General features: G+C 39.7%; 1 protein-coding gene across 3 annotated transcripts; it reads right to left on the bottom strand.

The window, feature by feature from the left end:
* Positions 1-328: 328 nt before the first annotated feature.
* LOC121644770 (ETS-related transcription factor Elf-1-like) lies at positions 329-18,481 on the bottom strand. Of its 3 annotated transcripts, none has more exons than XM_041992950.1 (8): positions 18,344-18,481; positions 10,741-11,106; positions 10,513-10,636; positions 7,615-7,719; positions 7,279-7,434; positions 7,124-7,198; positions 1,853-2,048; positions 329-1,205 (listed from the first exon to the last, which is right to left on the bottom strand). In XM_041992950.1, exons 2-8 carry the CDS (start codon positions 10,798-10,800, stop codon positions 608-610), a joined length of 1,314 nt encoding a protein of 437 aa, XP_041848884.1. In that variant the 5' UTR covers positions 10,801-11,106; positions 18,344-18,481; the 3' UTR covers positions 329-607. The 3 variants fall into 3 exon arrangements, with proteins under 3 accessions (XP_041848884.1, XP_041848883.1, XP_041848885.1); XM_041992949.1 differs by lacking the exon at positions 18,344-18,481 and adding an exon at positions 11,260-11,399; XM_041992951.1 differs by lacking the exons at positions 10,513-10,636; positions 10,741-11,106; positions 18,344-18,481 and adding an exon at positions 9,890-10,498.
* Between the last annotated feature and the right edge of the window lie 1,282 nt (positions 18,482-19,763).

Consider the following 19,763-nt stretch of genomic DNA (forward strand, 5'->3'; position numbering starts at 1 on the left):
ACCTCATTATTATCAGGAAGAGGAAGCAGGGACAGGACTGAAAACTTTAGGCACTTAAGAGAAGAAGCATACAACAGAGGGAAGTATTGATGCAAAGCCACTTTCAAGGCAAAGGAATGATTCAGCATCTGATTGTACATAAAAAAAAGGGAAAAGGCACAAGTAAAGGCAGACAAGGGCACAGCGTGCTCATAGGACAAAAAAGCTCCATGACAGTAGGGCGGAAGTGCAAGCAGAGGACGTGTCTGCAGAAGGTGCAGAAAGGCTGCAGGTTCCAGTGCATGACTGTCTTTGGTGTGTTTTGGGATTCTGGGATACAAAGAATAACTTTAGCATGCCTTTAATTTAAGCTAGGCTGCAGTGATGTTTTGGTTTTTACTATCTTCTAACAAAGATCTCATGATCTAAACCTTTGTTGAACTGATCCAGAATCGCCTGCTTCTGATGATCTGAAAAAGTGAATCAGTTCTAGATCTTCCACATGTCAGACGTTATCACTGGCGTGCAGATGCCACCACAGCAAAGAGCAGCTTTTTAAGTGGTCCTGAGTCAACGGAGTGTGTGGGCATGCATGTGTTTGAGGGTGTGTGGATGCTGTGGGTCGGTTCTATTGGTCAGAACTTGTCAGAGGCACCAGATGTGGTGTTTTCTGTCCCACATGCATCTTTACTTCGGGTGTCTTCGGAGCACAGTCACTGTCTACAGCCACCTCAGCGGCAGCCTGTCGCTCACACAGACTCCCCAGCAGCTGAGCTGTTTTAAAGACTGACGCGTGACCTGCGGGTTGCAGGGACTGGACCTTCTGCAGGTTCTGGAGTGTCCGCAGCATCTCAGCAGACACAATGGGCAAGTGCTGCTCCTGGATCAAACTGGTGCTGGTGGGTCGCAGCACAGTGTCACGCTGAGCTGAAGGCCTGGGAACTGATTTGATGCGCTGTGTGGGCGTGGCTTGGAGTGAGACAAATGCCATTTTCTTTTGCGGCGGGTAAGGAGAATCCTCTTCCTCTTCTGACTGGTCACTAGATATTGCACTGCCGGAGTCATCACTTACATCATCATCGTTGCTACTGTTGTGATCATTATTTTCCTCCTCTTTGGTGCCATCTCCATCTGTGATGTAGATCATGTCTTTGGGAAGAGAGGTGAACTGGTAAACGAGACGCTGGCCTTCAACCTTATTCAGTATGCCCCTTTGGTAGTAGTACCTGCATGAATATGATGGTTTCACGTTAATAAGCAAAAACCAATCATCATACTGGCTCAGAAAAAATAAAAAGAATTATCAGATTATCAGGGTCCTGCTTCCTAAAGTTATCACTAAAGCAGGGGTTTTCATAGCTGGCCCTGAAGGGCCACTGTCCTGCAGGTCTTGAATGTTTCCTGCTGCAGCACACCTCAATCAGATTAATGGGGCAACATGCTTTGGCAAAACTTGACAACAAGCTTTTGAGGAGAGCCATTTGATTTGAATCAGGTGTTTTGAAGCAGGGAACATCTAAAACCTGCAGGACTGCTTCCCTTGAGGACTAGAGCTGGACACCACTGCACTAAAGCATAATCTGGTTTTGCCCCTTCTACAGCCTGTTTATCGAGCCACTTTTGGAGCAAAAATGTCATTTATGATTTACCTATTTTTAATATACAGATAAATATGTCTTATTACTATACAAAAACCTTTGTTTAGAACTTTTAAACAGCATGTGTCTACACATCCTCTGAAAACCTCCACTGGCAAACCAAATGTGTGAACATGCATAAATTCTCTTTAGGAAACAGGGCCAAAATCTGTTTTTGCCCAAGTGAAGAGCAAGAAACCATGGCAGTGTTATGTTACACCTTAAGGCAGTTGTACCTGAGTGCTCTTCCCATCGTCTCGTAATTCATATCTGGCTTGTTTTTGTGTTTGCCCCAGAGCCTGGCCACAGCTTTGGAGTTGACCAGCTTGAAGATCCCAGCCTGCGGATCAGTCCATTTGATGTAACGGGGGCAGACTTGTCTGTCTTGCAGTAGCTCCATCAGGAACTGCCACAGGTAAAGTGTGTTTCCACCTGAGGAGCAAACATGTCAAGCATGACGGGAAAAGAACAAGCAGACAGAAATTAGTTGAGTTAAAATACTTTGAGGATCAGTTTTTTTCCGACTGTTGATTAACAGTTGAGCAATGACATCAGATTACTTTATTCTTCAAAGTAAATGTGTTTACTTTCTTTATTTTTATTTTAGAACAGTAAGCTTCAGACCATTGCTGCAAGTCTGAAAATATTCACACAAAGACATTTTGTATTTTTTAATTTCTTTTCTACTTTATATGTTCTATGATGTATCTTGGCTTAAAGTGCAAACTCTAGGCTTTGACTGTGTTCACATCTTAAGAGTGTAAGGAGCACAGCTAAGACGTACAACTCTCTTTTCCAGGGCTAATTAGTCCACTAACTCAAAAGCTGTTTGATGACCAGATCGGAGCTATGCCTTCTTTATAACTTCATCAGCTCATTTGAACCACAGTGTGACATTTGCCTTTGGAAGCTGCAGCTGTGAACACCAACGCTTGATCAAACAGACAGCTAGAACATCACCAGTGACCAAAACAACAATCTGGTTAAGAAAAAAAAAAGGAACATAGGTCAATGTGAAAAGACCCAGTGTCCACCTACGCCTGTTATAGTTGACTGTCACTTCTCACTTTATTAGGTACATCTGTTCATTTGCTTGTTAACATGAATAGCTAATCAGCCAATCACATGGCAGTAACTCAGATCATTTAGTCGTGTAGACATGGTCAAAATGACTTGCTAATTTTCTAACTGAGCATCAGAACGAGGAAAAAATAAGATGTAGGAGACTTTAAACGTGACATGGTTGTCACTGTTTACAGAGACTGGTCCAAAAGAGAAAAAAATATCCAGTTAGCACCAGTAGTGAAAATGCCTTATTGATGTCAGAGAAGAATGGGAATACTGGTTGGAGATAAAGAAAGGCAACAGTAACTCAAATAACCACTGGTTACAACCAAGGCATGCAGAATATCATCTCTGAACACAACACTTCCAGTCTTGAAGCGGATGGGCTACAGCAGCAGAAGACCACACCAGTTCAGGGTGCTGGTGGTGATGTAATAGTGTCTGGGATGTTTTCTTGGCACACTTTGGGCCCCTAAATACCAACTGAGCATGGTTTAACCACCACAGCCTACCTGAGTATTGTTACTAACCATGTCCATCTCTTTATAACCACAGTGTAGCATGTTCTGATGGCTACTTCCAGCAGTGCATCATGTCACAAAGCTCTAATCAGCTCCAGCTGGTTTCTTGAACATGACAATGAGTTCACTGGACTCCAATGGCCTCCACAGTCACCAGATCTGAATCCAATAGAGCAGCTTTGGGATGTGGTGGAACGTAAGATTCTCATCATGGATATGCAGCCAACAAATCTGCAGCGACTGTGTGATGCTGTCATGTCAATATGGAGCAACATCTCTGAGGAATGTTTCTAACACCTTGTTGAATAAACGCTAAAACAGGTTTTGACCATAGACTGTATACAAAAGATGGGCGGAGCCTCTGTGACGTCACCCGTAGGTTTCTGAAGAGCTGAATTGAAGCTGACTGGGTGGTTCCCACCGTCGTCATCTTGGCAGCGTCACGCGTGTCGTCATTCCCAGAAAATCCAAAAAAATGAGCAAAGAGGTGGAGCTGAGAGGGGGACTGTGAAGGTGAGGGTGGATGATTGACACCCATCAAGCTCTGAGCTGCCTGTAGCTAAGAGCTAACCGAGCTAACCTGGAGCTAACGGTAGCTAACCAACTAACAGAGGTAGGCGGGCTAAAGCTAAGGAGCACTGTTAACCGGCTAAAAACCGTGGTTGTGCTGCACTCTCCCTTCTTGCCACAGATACTGGATACCTGTCAATCAAAAGGACATGCCTCTAATTATGCCGAATTTCAAGATTAAATAACACTCAAACATGAGTTAGAAAAATATTCACCCCCCTCTTAGTTGTCATGAGGATAAACTTGACTTATTAATCCTAAAATGTTTTGTTTTTTTGTACTGGCTTTAAACATGTTTATTTCTGCTGTGAAGTCTGTCTTTTTAACATTGGATTCTATGGGGATTTGCAGTTTTTTGCACTTCTGCATAAGCTTCACATTTCACTGTCAGAGGTTGCTGCTTGGGTTTGACCTATTACTAGCAAGGTGAACCTGATAAAGTGTACAGCACAGTATTGCATGTTTACTCCTGCATGAGTGTACATGTAGAAGTTATTTAATTTCTAACCATATTATTAGTTCAATTTTAAGAGTTTTGATTTTGTATCGGACTAACAACGTAATATTTTCAAGTGTCATGTATACATGCTGAGTGGTGGATTGTAGGATCCTTTTGATTTTAAAGAAAGATGCTAAAACAGCATTCATCCCGGTTATCCAAGTTTACCAGACCTAAATAAAAAAAATATGAACGGTTAAACATACGGTGAAAAAAAGCCCAGTTTATTCTTTATCAAAAAGAAAGACCAAGTGTGGGAAGGCTTTTTTCTTTTCTTTTTTTTTTTTTGTAGTTCACTTAAAATCATGTTGACAATAAACCAGAAAGATGGGGAAAAAAATATTTGAAAAAAGCTTGAGTTTGCTCATGATCTAAAATATAAAACATGACATGTGAAACACATGACGCGGTGTGACGTTGACGGCACACACAGCTGTAAATGGCACTGGGTCACAAGTGTTTGCTAAGTTAAACTGTCTGCTTAAAGTCAACCGAAGGCAGCAAAGTTGATTTAAAAGTTCACAGTACAGGTAGAATATGACCCAAAACTGAATTAAGCTATGTTATGCATGCACCGTAATGACACTACAACATCCAGTCAGTTTTATTATAGTGCTTTAAAGCACACACTGCTGCTTTATAACATGTGCCCTAGTTTCCAGTAAAGATCTTCAACCGGTTCAAAACAGGATGGCTGCAGATAAAAAAAAGAATAAACTCTGGGGTGAGGCAGAACGCCAAGTCATTTTGAGTGATATGAACTGAGCCATATGTCTAAACATTGTAAATGGGAACATGACTGAATTAGCCTGTGAGTAAGTCATAACAGCAACAAAACTGAAAGACTATCTTAGTTAGAATAACATTTTATTTTCACTTATGTGTACATTTGGTGTGGAATATACATGCCTATGCATCTGAATATGTTTTTGGATGTATAAAACTTCACTGCAGGAAAACAAAACACTAAATTTAACAGTTTCTCTACCATTGTTTTATGGAACATGCACTTGAAATCACTACGACATGGTTATGAGCATTTTATACCTTTGCTGTGGTTTTTTTTCTGTGTTACTGTCATGTCCTGCAGAATGAAGGATTTAAAATATACCTCCAACAACACAAAGACCTCAGAAATGACACTACGTGCTGGTCAAATGCTGATTGGCTTAACGTTAGCTAAGCCACAAATCCATCATGAAGCAGATCTTTGTCCAATTTGAATTTTCTGTTTTCTACAACAGACTACAGCTAAAGCACCAAAAACAGCACCAACACAACCAAGAGCACCCCAGACCTCACACTGTTCCACATATTTCTGATCCTGCACTCGAGTGCTAGCAAACTACTATAACACGAAGAACCAACACAGCTTGCAAAAGTATCTCCAGCAATTAAGTTGGAAGATGGCAGTCTGCCTGATCGTCATTTTGGTTGAAAGTCATTGTGATAAGACATAAGAACCACAAGCTAGTTTCAACTGAATATATTTAAAACATGCTGATCAGTTTTTTGTCTTAAGCTAGCAGTTAGTTAGCCGATTCACAGCTCTGATTTTCCACTTCCTGGCACACAGGGTGGTCTCTTATCAAAATTCACTGGACAAAATTAAAGATGAAAATAAAAATGAACACAAAAAAGTAAGGTTGACTTTTGCACACCTATAGGTGATCGCAGAGCTTCCCACAGGAATTAATACACTTCTGGCTGGCTTGCATACAAACATACACAATGTGACAATAAGGTGTACAGACAATAGTTGTACCCTCCATATAAAAGGTAGCCAATGATTGCACAGGCTTTTATTTGAATTATTTTTACAAAAATATGCCTTTATATAGTTATGTTTATATTTCCAATTACACATCTAAACAGTGACTGTTGCAACTTAAAATGAGTGTTTTTTGTGAAGTTGCAACAAAGGTTGCATTGCTTTTTAGGGTTTTCTTGCAAAACAGTAATAAAATAAAGCCCAAAATGTATTTAAAATATTATTTATTATATTAATATTAATTCATCACAATTCCAATTCTGATATTTAAAAAAAAACTGAAATAAACATACTGAGAGAGACTTCACAAGGTTCAACTTAACATTTAAATAGCAAGCACAAAAAAAGAAGAAAAAAACAAGAGATTCTGCTTCTTTCATCATATGTAGCAGATCAAGATGATATAAGACTCCATAATATTTTTTTTCTTATCTGTTCAGCCATAACACCTATGCTTTTATGCATGAAAAGTGCTTTATAAATAAGGTTTGATTTGATTTGAATAATTGATTTCTGGCAGTATCTTGCTTTAGAAAACATTTTGTCATTTGATGGCTTTTGTTTGTCTTCATCTACCAAATATGACACATTTCTTTTGCACACATCTGCATGTTCATATTAAAAAAACAAAAGTAAAGCTCATGACGTAATAATATCAGGCAATGTGGAGCAGCACTGCAATTTGTTAAAAGTTGTGATTGGTCAAAACTGTAGAATGTGCAGAATTAACAAGGATTAGCTGAATTTGTGCTAATAGTTGTTATTGTAGCATTGTGAATTCCTGGACGGGGTGTGTAAGAGACGAACCAAGCAGTTAGCTTTAAACCATGCCTTCAGCTTTACTTAAATGCTTTTAAACTGCACTAGAATCCTACAGTCACAAAAAACTGCGCAAGTATTTGTTCAGCAGCAGATTTTTTATTTTTTTTTAAACGGGTGCTCTTATTCTCCTCAATACTGTCCTTGCTAAATAGATCTCAGCTGCATCAGATCAAATCAGAGCTCTTGTTGTATTCTTGTGGTATCTAATGCATGTGTACTGCACAGCATGAGGCATGGGCTTTGTTATGTTTGGCAATACCTTTGTTGTATTTGTCCTTCTTAACTGTGATGTTTGGTGTGGGAGAATCTGCCCTCCGATGACGAGGTTTCCTACCTGCAAAAGTAATAGTTTTAAATTATTTAATGCAATCTAAAAGCTGTGTATTCTCAGGTGTGCCTAAAAAAGCTACCAACCTCTCTTTCTGGACTGCAGCTGTGCCACAGGTTTCTCCGTATGCAGTGAGTGCCACTGTGGCTGGTCAATAGCTCCCACAACCCCCTCAGCTGACACGGTAACCTGGGTAACAGGAGTAGTGATGACATCACCCAGTGATGGTAAGAAGGCCTGGGCTGCAAGAGGACATAAACAGATTTAACGAAAGAGAACAGCAGTGTGACTATCGTGTCTAAAAATAACATCTCAGAGTCAAACAATACATCAGAACACTGGAGGGGTTGGAGGGGATTTAGGGAATCTTTACTTGAGGGTATGTGTAAGTGCTGTTGACACTTTTGTGTGTGTGGGCTTACAGTAGTGCTGTTCCAGGGAGAGGGTGTCAGCACAGTCCATGTTAAATGAGTCAGCAGCAACAAGTGTCTCCATGGTCTCTTCCTCTCCGCTGTCACATGGTTCCACTACAGACCACAGAGGAGGGAAGAACATACAACAACACTTTAGGAAGGTGGAGGAGGACAGCACTTAGAGGGAGGAATATTATGTGAAAGACACACCAGAAAGCTTGACTTTGAGGGGTCAGTGTGACTAAGTTATAAAAACAGGCTCATATCTCTGGACTGCAGACTAAAGCTGCTACTCTACTACAAAGGTCTCATGAGAGGCTTTATCTGCAGTGCTTGAATTTTACTCTAAGATTTCAATTAGTCAGTAGATGCAAAAATAGCAATTCACACAGTACACACTTTCCTGCTATTTTTTTTCAAGATTCAAGGTCTTTGTTGTCATTATGCAAGCATAACAGACTTTTGAGGAGTCTCTCTGCTTAAACACACATAAATAAGAAAATAGAAATATAACAGGGACACTTAAATAAGTCAAAGATAAAGACATAAAATATGTAAAAGATATAAGAACACCTCTATATTTACAGATCTCACTTGTATGACACATTCACAATTACACAGGCTGTTATTATTTAGGTATTACAGCTGACCTGCATGACTATAAAAAAGCCTTGAGTTACCCCTCATGTCTTTCTATTTTCCTTCCAAGGACCCAAACCCTCTTACAATCTTTAAAAGTGGTCTTGAGCAATAGTTTTACAGGCTTTCTGAAGGGCCTTGGGTTCTTTTTGAATGACATTATCTGTTATTTTTTTCATGCTTATTTCATGTTTATTTGTTCTTGACCGTTTTCAGAGGAATGCTGTTGGTGAACTTTTTAATACCTTACATATCACTCAAGCATTGGGCATCAAAATGGTACTGGCCCGGTATTTGGCCCTATTTTTCTAGTTGCATCAACCAGAAACGTCTAACATAACATGGTTTGCAAACAGTATTTATGCAGCAATAAAGTGATTGCAAAACCGGTACAAACTGAAAAACTTGGCATATTTCTGCATGGTACGCAGTGTACACCGAAAAAAGAAAAAGTCAAAACTAGTCAAGCACGGGGGGGTGGGGCGGGTTGGACCTTTAAGGATGACTAGCAGGCCTACAAATATATATATATATATAAATAATAATAACCTATACCAGAGGGGTGTGGGGGGTTTTCTGACAAAGCTCTGATGCATGACTTTTAGTGGATTCATCAACAGTTCACTGAACCCTCATGAACCAAGTGGTCTTAATGAAGATTTGCTGTTAAAATTTATTTGCTGAGGTATGCCACATAACACAAGAACTGAACTAATAATCAGTGACAACAGGTGTGATGGAGTGATTAATCCCCCCAAGAGTCTGAACCTCAACAAGCAGGGTGGGATCATCCTGACAGAACTAGTCCCGAAGTCTACTTAAAGAAAGCTTCCTAAAAAGCTTGTGTTCATACCTAATATACCTAATATAAAAGCACACTCTTGTCTTATAATGTAAATTTAAATTAGTGTTTGTTTCATTATACAGATGCACATTTACTCTGTATTCCCTGCAAAATATATATAAATATTGAAAAGGGGTGAATTAAGAATTTTAGGGAACTCTTGGGGGTCTGACCATTGAAGATGGACTGCTGGATAACTCAAATTAACTTATGTATATGTTGTTGTTCCTCACTGGTTTCGTTATTAAAGTTAAAAGAGGGGAGGGATCTTGTGTGCATGTGTGACAGGTAAACATCCTTTATAAATGAATCAGCACCAAATCAGTTACTTCTCAGGATATCCTGCTTTCCAGTGTAAGCCACTATATTTAATTCTAGGTGCATAATATCAGACTGTTTGACAGATGCCATTATTGCTACCTCAAAGTAAAACCCAACAGTATTAATTTTCCCACGAGGCAAAATATTATCTAAAAAGGGTCTGACTTGCCTTGAGCACATGTATACATGGAAAGGTTTGAAGGCTGTGAGCTAAAAGAAAACAACTAGCTAACTGCTATCGTTCACCCAAACATTTTCTACACCATATCAGCAGCCTTTCAAAACCTCAAAGCACATTTACTGAAAAACAGGAGGCCGACTGATTGATTGTTATCTTAAAGTGAACTATAACTGTCTTCAACCGCCGCTTCCTACAGCTGTTAGCGACATCAACTGAGCCTCGCCATGCTCAACTTTTGCTGCTCCCTGACAACCCCAACGACACAGAAAACCCAAAACCGACACGGCGACAAGACTTACTTTTTACCTCCCAGAGGAACAAGCTATAGCACATGTGCTGCAGGCCCGTTTGACCACGTCTGCATCCTAATATGATTCATTAACTTTCTATCACCGAAGCACGACAGGAATGTTTTGTTTCACTTCCTGATTTTTTTTTACAGAGGGTGGGCCGTGTTCAATGGGTGCGACTACGCATGCGCAGCGGAATGCTTTTTTTTTTTTTTTTTTTTTTTTGTTTGTTTTAATAGTTTTAATTTGGTTAAGCTGTAAGTTTTCCAAAACAAAGACGACATTCATAAAAAATATCGAATATAGTAGAGTGACAGAGAGCAGGGGAGTTTCTATTATATAGCATGACAGGTGTGTTTGTTTAGTCTCTTTTACTGCATTGATGGGACCAAAACTTGACTGCACACCAACCTATGGGCACATCTTGTAAAGTGGGGCCTGTAATTTCGTTCTCACGGGTACAGGGTTAATATTTGGTGTTAGGCTCAGATTTTAAATTAGGTTTACATTGAAGTTTAAAATTAGGCATTAAATTGTGATGCTTGAGGTAATGGAAGGGACTCATGTCAATGGAAAGTCCCCGTGAGCAGTATAAACCAGATATGTGTGTGTGTATATGTGTGTGTGTTGACCTTTTAGCAGCTGCTGGTGATCCTCGATCGGTGAATGTTCACATGATAAACCTGTATATGTCAGCAGGTGTGGATGGGGAACCTGCTCCACAATCACTGCAGGGTAGTCTGGGTGACCCATCAACTTAAACACAAAAAAATGTCAAGATTTAATATGAGAACAGGTTACAATCTGCAAGGCTGTCCCACCTCAGCTTCAACACACAATGAAGCACAGCAATAACTCACCTGCACCGAGTTGAAATGGTCACTGGCATATTCAAAGATGAGCTCTGACTGCTGTAACATGGCTGTTCGTTTGGATCACACACAGAATTTAACCTCATGAAAACACCATCACAGCTTTTCCCCACAGACTGTTAACAACAACTGAACAGGCCTGAGTTGCTGTTGAACGTAAGCAAATCCTCCTTCCGGCAAGAATTTCTCGATGAACAGCAGATGACTGAACAGCCCAGGCAGTGGAAGAGAGATGTGAGTGTACTAATTGACCAGAGACACAGTGGCGTCACAGGAAACTCGTGTTCGCTTGCTCTGCTTCAATTCTAGATGAGGAAGTGGGGGCTGCTGAAATGTCCTGTGGTCTGACTGAAGCTGCCAAAGAAGAACAGAGAGACAAGAGGAAAAAAAAATAGCATGTGAGTCGAGGAGTTGGATAAACATTACAGGTAAAACACTGTGAGACCACACCTGCAGATTGTGAAAAACACCTGGTTAATAGTTAGAAATTCTGAAGAAATATTTTACCTAAACAAAGAGGGTCACTCCTCTCTGAGTACAGAAGATTATATCAGCCTCTTAGTCATCGTGACTCTTTAGCACATCATTCGTTAGCGCTTATCTTTCTTCTAAACTGGGCTAAACCAGTAACAGGAAGGAAGTGTTTGCACTGCAGTGTATGTCTGGCTTGTGTGTGTTTGTGTGGGTGGGTGGGAGGGTTGGTATAAGTAGAGGGGAGGCAGCTGGTGTTGAACTTGAAACATCAAGTTTCTTCACTGTGTTCATAGCCATAATATGTGGATTCCTTACATCATGACAAGAGAACTATGAACCAATCCAGCTCCTCTTTGTTACTCTCTCCTATTCTTTCCTCATACGTTGTTTTTCCGGCTAACACAGTACTGTTAATTCCTTTGAATTACATAGCTTCCCATGTCTTACTTTCCTGCCTGAGCCTGCTGCCCATGTAGCTCCTCTGTTGTCCATGTGTGATAATTCTGACTGAATTCAGTCTCATCTCATGGTGGTAGGAAGCTGCCGCTCCTCACATGTCAAATTTAATCTGTAAACATTGTTGCCACACCTGCACTTACCATCGGCCCCCTTTGTTTGGAAGATTATGCCAGCATTTAGATTTTGTATGCAATAGATCTTGTGCTGTGGACAAATGGCTTCCAAGGAATTAATTCTAATCTCTCACACAGCTCCTACATTTTAAACCCATTAATCCTCAGTTACCTCGACAGGCTCACAATTCCTTGTTTTTTTGTTTTTTTCTTTCTTCCTTTCTCTCTCTTTTTTTCTCTCTCTCTTCTTTCTTCTTTTTTATACACTCTGCCAAAGTAAGGGAGACTTAATTTCTTTGCCTTTGTGCATGTGTGAGATAGAGGCACAACATGTTTTGGTCAGTTTATCACACAGGAAGCACAGCTCAGTTAGGAGGAACTGCTTCCTGAGTTTTTGTGCCAAACCACTGCCAGCATCTCTGCTAGCAATGGCCTCTTTGCTTTCAGCTTCCTCTTGTGTTAACAGTTGTTTGGCTCTCAATGATTTCACCAGGACCTGAGTGATATGGAGAGGAACTGACTCCCAACAGCAAATAAAAGAAAGAAAGAAAAATAAAAAAATAAAGAAAAAGTTGAAAGAAATTCTTCTTTGTGATCATGTGCAAACACCATTTTAGGAGAGACTGAAGCAGGAGCTGAGAAAATCTTTATAGCATCAGTTAGGAAAGTTGATTAGTTTAAAAGTTTAAAAGTTTACATCAAGAAATGTATGAATGTTACTGTGAGGTTTAGGAGTTTTGCTTTGTTTTTGCACTATTTTCAAATTTTATTTGGGCATTTTATGGTTTTTAGCTTGGTATCCTAACAATAAATGAAATCTTGTTTATATATATATATATATATATATATATATATATATATATATATATATATATATATATATATATATATTTGTTCTGTTTCTTCTTGAAGCTGTCACCTGCTGCCCCGTGCTGGCTCAGCATAGGGGATTGAGCCAAAGAAAAGAATGAATGAATTTATTTGTTTTCTTAGCTAGACAGTTATTTTTACATCATTACCTAGCTAAGGAACATCTGCATCTCTGCCAGCCTTGACCTTCCATGAACTGGCTTATATGAACAGAATTATTATAAATGGACTACAATGAATTGAATAGGACTGTGTCTGTTTCGTGCCTTGAAATGACTTTGTTGTAAATTAGTACTATACAAACAAAGATTAACTAAAATTAGACTACTTTCCTTAACCTAAAAATTAATCTTGAGGTATACAAACAATTTCCCTAGTAAGTAAAATTAGTTCATGTAAAGCGAGTGTCACAGAGGGGCTGAGGAGAATTTCATCGCTCTGTGAAATTGTGCATGGAAACTGACCCTTACTTGGAGGTCATAGCTGTGTGGTTAAATACAGGAACAATTCAAGTATGACCTTTCTCATTTAGAAATATGATCAATACATCCATTGTGTGGTGTCTGGGATTGGTGCATAGGGGGCACCAACCTGAATGGAGATCACCCTTTCCTAAGCTACATCCTCCAGCTCTCCGGTGGAACACCTCAAATCAGCTGAGACTTTCCAGGAAGTGGATCTGTTCAGAGGCCTCTTTTTGGTGGGAAGTGTCTGAAACACATCCCCTGAAACAGATCCCTGAATCACCTTAACTAACATCTTTCAATGGAGAGGAGCTGCAACTTCACTCTGAGCCTCTCTCAGATGACTGAGCTCCCCCTGTTATCCCTCAGCAGCCGATTTCCACTGAGTGGTATGGCTTAGGGCAGAACGTACAGTATAGAATGGTCTGGTCAGGTCAAGTGACTTCTATAGCAAGTTGGACCCTTCCTAAGTAGGGGTTTAGTCCAAATGCCTAGCATGGTGTCACACTAGTGCAATGACAACCAACATAACACAACTAACACCAGAAATGATGAAGAACATGCATCTTTTTCTTATTATCTTTTCAATCTCAAGTGAATGATGAAGTGAAACAGCTGAACTCCTATGGGGTGTTTATCTCTTGTGCTTGCTTTTACCATGAGAAATGACATTTTTCTGTTCCCCCCCTGTATTGGTGTCAGGCCAGCCATCCCTGGGAGAAGCATCATTTCAGCCACTTATTGTTGCTATCTTATTCTTGTGGGCAAAGGTCGGGGTTGGAGCATTAGATGAACTGGTAAAATCCCAGTTTTGCATTTTTGCTCAGCTCTCTCTTCAACATGACCACCCAGATTAGCACGCCACAGCAGATGCTGCAAGGAGTATCACATTCTGTTTTACTCTGATTTGTGAACAAGGCCACAAGATACTTGAACTCCTCCACTTCAGGGAGTGACTCACTCCCACTGAAGAATTTCTGACTTGGATGTGCTGACGGTCATCCTGCAAACCACCCCAGTGCCTACTGGAGGTCTCTGCTCAATGAAAACAGCAGGCCCACATCCTCACAGCAGCATTAAACCTGATATTGGGGACTGGGGTTTGTTTGTGGGGTATGGTATTAGTGTTTAGGTAGGTGTGTGGAGGTGCTTTGTGTGCTTTACCTGTGTGAGTGTGAGAGATAATATTGTGTTTTTAATTTGGTTGAGTTACATGCTGGGGTATGTGAAGGATCGTTTTTGTTTATCTGTTTTGTTGTTGGCATTTAGTTGTTATTGATGTGTAAAGCACTTTGTGCTGCTCTTATGTATGAAAGTGCAATAAATAAAATTTTGATTGACTGATTGATTGATTGATTGATTGATTGATTGATTGATGTGACGAAGCAAAGATACAACCCCAAGCTGACTAAAAAGCCTCTGCTTCATGGCTGCAGTTAGAAACTTTGTCCATAAAGGTCATGAGAATCACAACTTGCCTCTGTACAACAAACAGGCCTCCTCATTGTCTGTCTTTAAAGCGCTTTTTAAAATACACTTGTTCTCTTTGGCCTTTTGACACTTTTTAAGATGTTGATGTTATGATTTATGTATTTTAATTTGTTCTTATTAATTCCTTTTTTTGTTTTTATTACTTTTATTTAGTGTACTTTTGTCCACAGTGGTTGTTTTTAGTGCTTTATGAATAAAGTTTGATTGCATTAGAATCAGTTACAAAATGGAGACCAACTCCAACTGGAAACAAGTCTAACTTTCAACCTGCCTTGCAAACCAAGCCCTCAGTCAGCAATACAGCAACTGAATAGCAGTAAACACAATTTACCCCTAACAAGACACCACGAGGGACATGTTCATTAGCCTTTTCCACAAAATACATGTTGTCTGGTTGCACATACTTCCTCCAGTATCTTTGTCAGGGTAAAAAGTCAGTTTAAGACCCAGATTAAGGGCGTATTGTTACTTCTTCCTTTCAGGTTCAACTATCAGGCAAACCTTTCTCTCCAGTACCTTGGCATAAATTTTCCAAGGGAGGCTGAGAGTGAAATCCCTTTACTGACTGGTCCCCCTTAATAAAAAGGAAGACTTCCCTATTTTCTCTGGGCTAAGGAGAGATGACTTTCGGCTTCTTATCAAAACACTGTTCAAAAGTCTCCATCTTTGATGGTATGGGAGTGCATAAGTGCACTTGACATGGGAAATAGCACATCTGTGAATGCACCATTAATCCTGCATAATAAATAAAGCTTTTGGAGCAACATCATGTTTTTATTAAGTGAGATCCTAAGAGCTTGAATAAAGGCAACTGGACTTCTTTATCTTGACCCTTGAAGATAGTTAACCTCTCATCTGAAATGCTTCTTCAGTTAAGGTAGTTCAGAACTGAACAAGTCATTTGGATAAGAGGTAAAATATGTTCAAGAACAAAGAAAAAGAAGTCTGTTTGCCTTTATTCAAGCTTTTAGGAAAATTACAATGAGGCCAAAAACATGATCATGTTACCCTGATCCTTGTGTCTTTGCACTGGCTCCCTGTTAAGTTTAGGATTGATTTTAATATTTTATTATTTGATTTTTAAGGTTTTACATGTACCACCATACGTCATGGACTGGGCGCTGAGGTCCGAGGGCCAGTTTTTACTTGAGGTACCTAGGACGAGCCTTAAAACCAAGGGGGATAAGGCATTTTTTGTGGTCGGCCCCAGACTCTGGAATGCCCCCCCCCCCCCCCCCCCCATGTCAGCACAATCACCACTGTGAAGTGTTTTAAGTCTCGTCTTAAGACGCACTTTAATTTCTTGGCTTTTAACACTGCCTGTGTTGTGTGGTCCTCTGTGTCTTTTATTTTATTTATTTATTTATTTTTTGACGTCATTTTATTTAATTTTTTGTGGTATATTGATTATTGTGCAGCACTTTGGAACCGTTTTGTTGTGAAATGTGCTATATAAATAAAGTGATTGACTGACTGATTATAACCTGAATGATTGAGAATCTACCACCTCGTGACTGAGACCTTTTCCAAGGAAGGTTTTGCTTGTTTCAGCAAGACAAGGCAGACAGGATTCTGCATAGATTACTACAACATGGATCTGCAGTCATCTACTGAGAAAACTAGGTTTTATCAAATAATCAGATAAGGATGATGAGTAAATATGCCCTGAACCAATGAATGAAAATTAATATAAGCTAGAATTAATTAACATTTCACTCTGAAAACCAAACGAATTAGCTTTCTCAATTTCAAAATACTTAAAATGGACCTGGCATTATCATTTCCACTTATTAAAACTTGATCTTGGGTACATCTAGATTAGCTCTGCACCCAATATAACCCTAAATGGGTTGTAACTATTCATGGATAAAGGAGCACTTTCTCCTGGGGAAAGCATCTGCCTGAAAATGAGAGGATTTGGGGCGATATTTTGATTGGCTGAATTTCTTAAGACTTGTCAAGATCACCAGCCCAGGGATGATGATGTAACTGGTGAGGGAGTTCATCATCTTTACTTTCTTACATACAATATATATGTATAAGACATTGCTTTAACAAGAAGTCCTTTGGCCTTTTAAAACCAGAGGTCTTGCAGTTGGGGAACTTTGAGAAGATTTGGTGCCATATTGTGCCAAAATGGAAATTTGGAGAAACTGGAGACCTCATCTAAACTGCCTGTACTAAAACTTCTTTAATTCTGGTTTGCTTCACTTTATTAGTGTTGGCCTACTATGATTAGATGTAAGTTTAGATAGTTGTATCCTTTTAAAGGGACCTTCACCCTGAAAATATTTTTTTTGTTGTTGTTTTAGGTAACGCTTAAACTTCTTTTATGTGTACTTCATGCCATCTTCTTTTATTCTTCACCAGTTACACATATACTGACACATCTTAACTAATCACACATATACTGATATTTACACATCTTAACTCATTTATTCTTTACTATGACTCCAAAAGTATTTGAATAGATCTTGTGGTTGCATAAATGTATTTATTTCATTATCGGTTCACAGTTTTTGAGCAGAGGCCTAAAATGTAGGCTCAAAGGTTAAAAAAAATATTATTCTTATGTTAAACCTTTGTTTAAGCTATTTTAAATTAAATGTGGGGTTTGAATGGTTTGCAATTCATAATTTTTGACAACAGTGCTACAGAAAAGCAAGCTGCCTTGCTTGTGCCAGAGTACACATTAGTAGTACAAAAGACAAGAAACACAGCCTCCATTTTCATTTTCGTTTCAGTAAACAGGGCAGTAAGGATTCACTGGTGTCACATCACAGACCAACATAACACCTTTATCAGTGTTATTTCTTCCTCTGAATGGCAGCCACCACCACCCACCACTGCACCATGCACATATGTTCATTGTTGGTGTGCCCTGCAGCTGGCTGCTTCCATAGAGGACTCTCCAGCTATTGAGCCTTTGTTCATCAGTAGTCTGGTCACATAGGTTTGTCTCTGTGGCCCCAGCACTGGGATCTGAGTCTGTGAAGTGCCTGCCAGGCCCCTCAGGACACTGATAAGCCCCCCATAACATTCATTCCCCAGTTTACGTGCCTGTGTGTGTGAGACAGAGAGTCAGAGACTGAGATATAAAGAGCACTGGTGTTTTTGACAGAAAGGGGCAGAAACTCTGTATGTGTGTGTGTGTGTGTGTGTGTGTGTGTGTGTGTGTGTGTGTGTGTGTGTGTGTGTGTGTGTGTGTGTGTGTGTGTGTGTGTGTAAATGTGTGTGTGAACTAGGCCAGGCTGATAACAGTATAGCAAGTGAGGAAGCAGCTGATAAGCCCCTCTTGTTGCTTGGGGTAACCGGGTCTTGTTAAATGAACACAGTGAAATATGTTTTGTGTGTGTGCGTGTGTGTGTTTTTGTGTGTGTGCGTGGAAAGAGAGCAGGAGACTGAGAATCAGAGTTACAGTGAAGGTGTTGCAGCACTTTTCTTACAACTTTACTGGTGTGTGTGTGAGCACTGTCACTGAAAATAAACCATTTTAAGGTATTTTTCTAAATTTACATTCTCTAGTTCAGCAACTTCTAACAACCGTGTTCGCAAACTTTGACTCTCTGGAAATGTACTTTCACTTTCCCTTCAGCACATGTGATCCAACATGAAGACAATCAAAGACCTGCTCATACACTCTGTTGTTATTTTAAGTATTTGTAATTTCAGCGTTTAGATTGTAATGAGTTTGTTAAATGGAAGAAGAAGTGTACTTACCTTGTGTTTATAGCCTGTTTCTGCATGTGACAAAGCGGGAGGATCCAAGAGAGAAACGGAAATTGTTCTTATTTGGCAAACAGCCTTCATCTGCTTACAGACCTGAGATCAGTTTCCCCTGGTGAATTTCCCGGCACCAGCCAGAGTGTAACACAGCCTTAAGATCAGTGATCAGTGTACAACTCCCCCCCCCAGAGTGTCCAACCCCCTCCAACCTATCATGTAAGATCTGATTGGTTACCTGTGTTGTTAGTCGTGGTAACCCATAGTGACCATTGTCAGTGTGGAGCAAATGTAAACACAGGTTTATTTGCAATGTAAAGCAGCAGAGAACTAAGCAACCTATCTGCAAACAGACGAGTGGTTTATATGAGCAGGGATGCATAAGGGACATGATCGCCCTTATTCTTATGTTAAGCAATAATAAAAAGGAAAAAGATTTTTAAAAGGTGTGAGGTAATGTTAATTTACAAGGCAACTGATAAATGTGGATACATTAAGACTAAAAGTATGAACAAAAAAGCAGAAAGGCTTGCAGACAGACAGAGAAGCAAAACAGGTTTGCACTTTATCTGTCCCTGACGCTCCCTAGTGGCAACTCTCTGCACCAACGCCCTTCAAAGCAGTCTGATCCATTCTTCCTCTCTTTTTAAACATTACAGACCAAATAGAACAGAAAACATTTAGGGGGTCTGCTAAAGGTTACGATTGTTTCTTGGAAATCAACAGCTCTCTCATGAGAACAGAGCCCTTCTGACGGCAGCCTTGCTGTCTCTGTACACTGTCACTGGTTGCATAAATGAGTCTTTTGTAAGAGTCATAACTATCATGACGTGCAAAATCATCATATCTGTAGATAAAAATCAGGGCATCACTACTGAATATTTGTTGCTATTGTAATAGATTTGGTAAACAACAAGCTTTGCTCAATGTGAGATGATTTCTGAGTGGCTAATAATATAGCCTCCTAAACAAAGATCATAAAGTTCTGTGGTAAAGTCTTGAGCCACCCCGTATTTAAAGAAATGTTTACACAGTTCACACAAGCTAATTTATTTTTTTATCTTGAGAAATCCCCCCTTTGTTTTCTTGAGATCATAAGATGACTATTGTGAGCTCAAATATAAGTGTCTTATAGTGTTGACACTTAATTTTGCCTTTGGGGAGGATCTATAATGTTAAGTCAAGACAAACGTGTCATTCTGTGTAATGCTCTGAGTTTAATCAGTGTCAGTTCTTGAAGGCAGTCGATGGCATCAGTTAAAATTGACAGATTACTATCTTTTTCCAGCCACTGGCTGACATTCAGACTATCCTGGATGACGTCACGTTTGCAGTTTGAGGAAAATTAACTTCACTTTGGCAAACAAAAAAAATATATTAAGCTGTTATCTTGAGAATACAAACCTTATCTGAAGAT

Source organism: Melanotaenia boesemani, chromosome 8 (assembly GCF_017639745.1).
Source record: "Melanotaenia boesemani isolate fMelBoe1 chromosome 8, fMelBoe1.pri, whole genome shotgun sequence".
NCBI lineage: Eukaryota > Metazoa > Chordata > Actinopteri > Atheriniformes > Melanotaeniidae > Melanotaenia > Melanotaenia boesemani.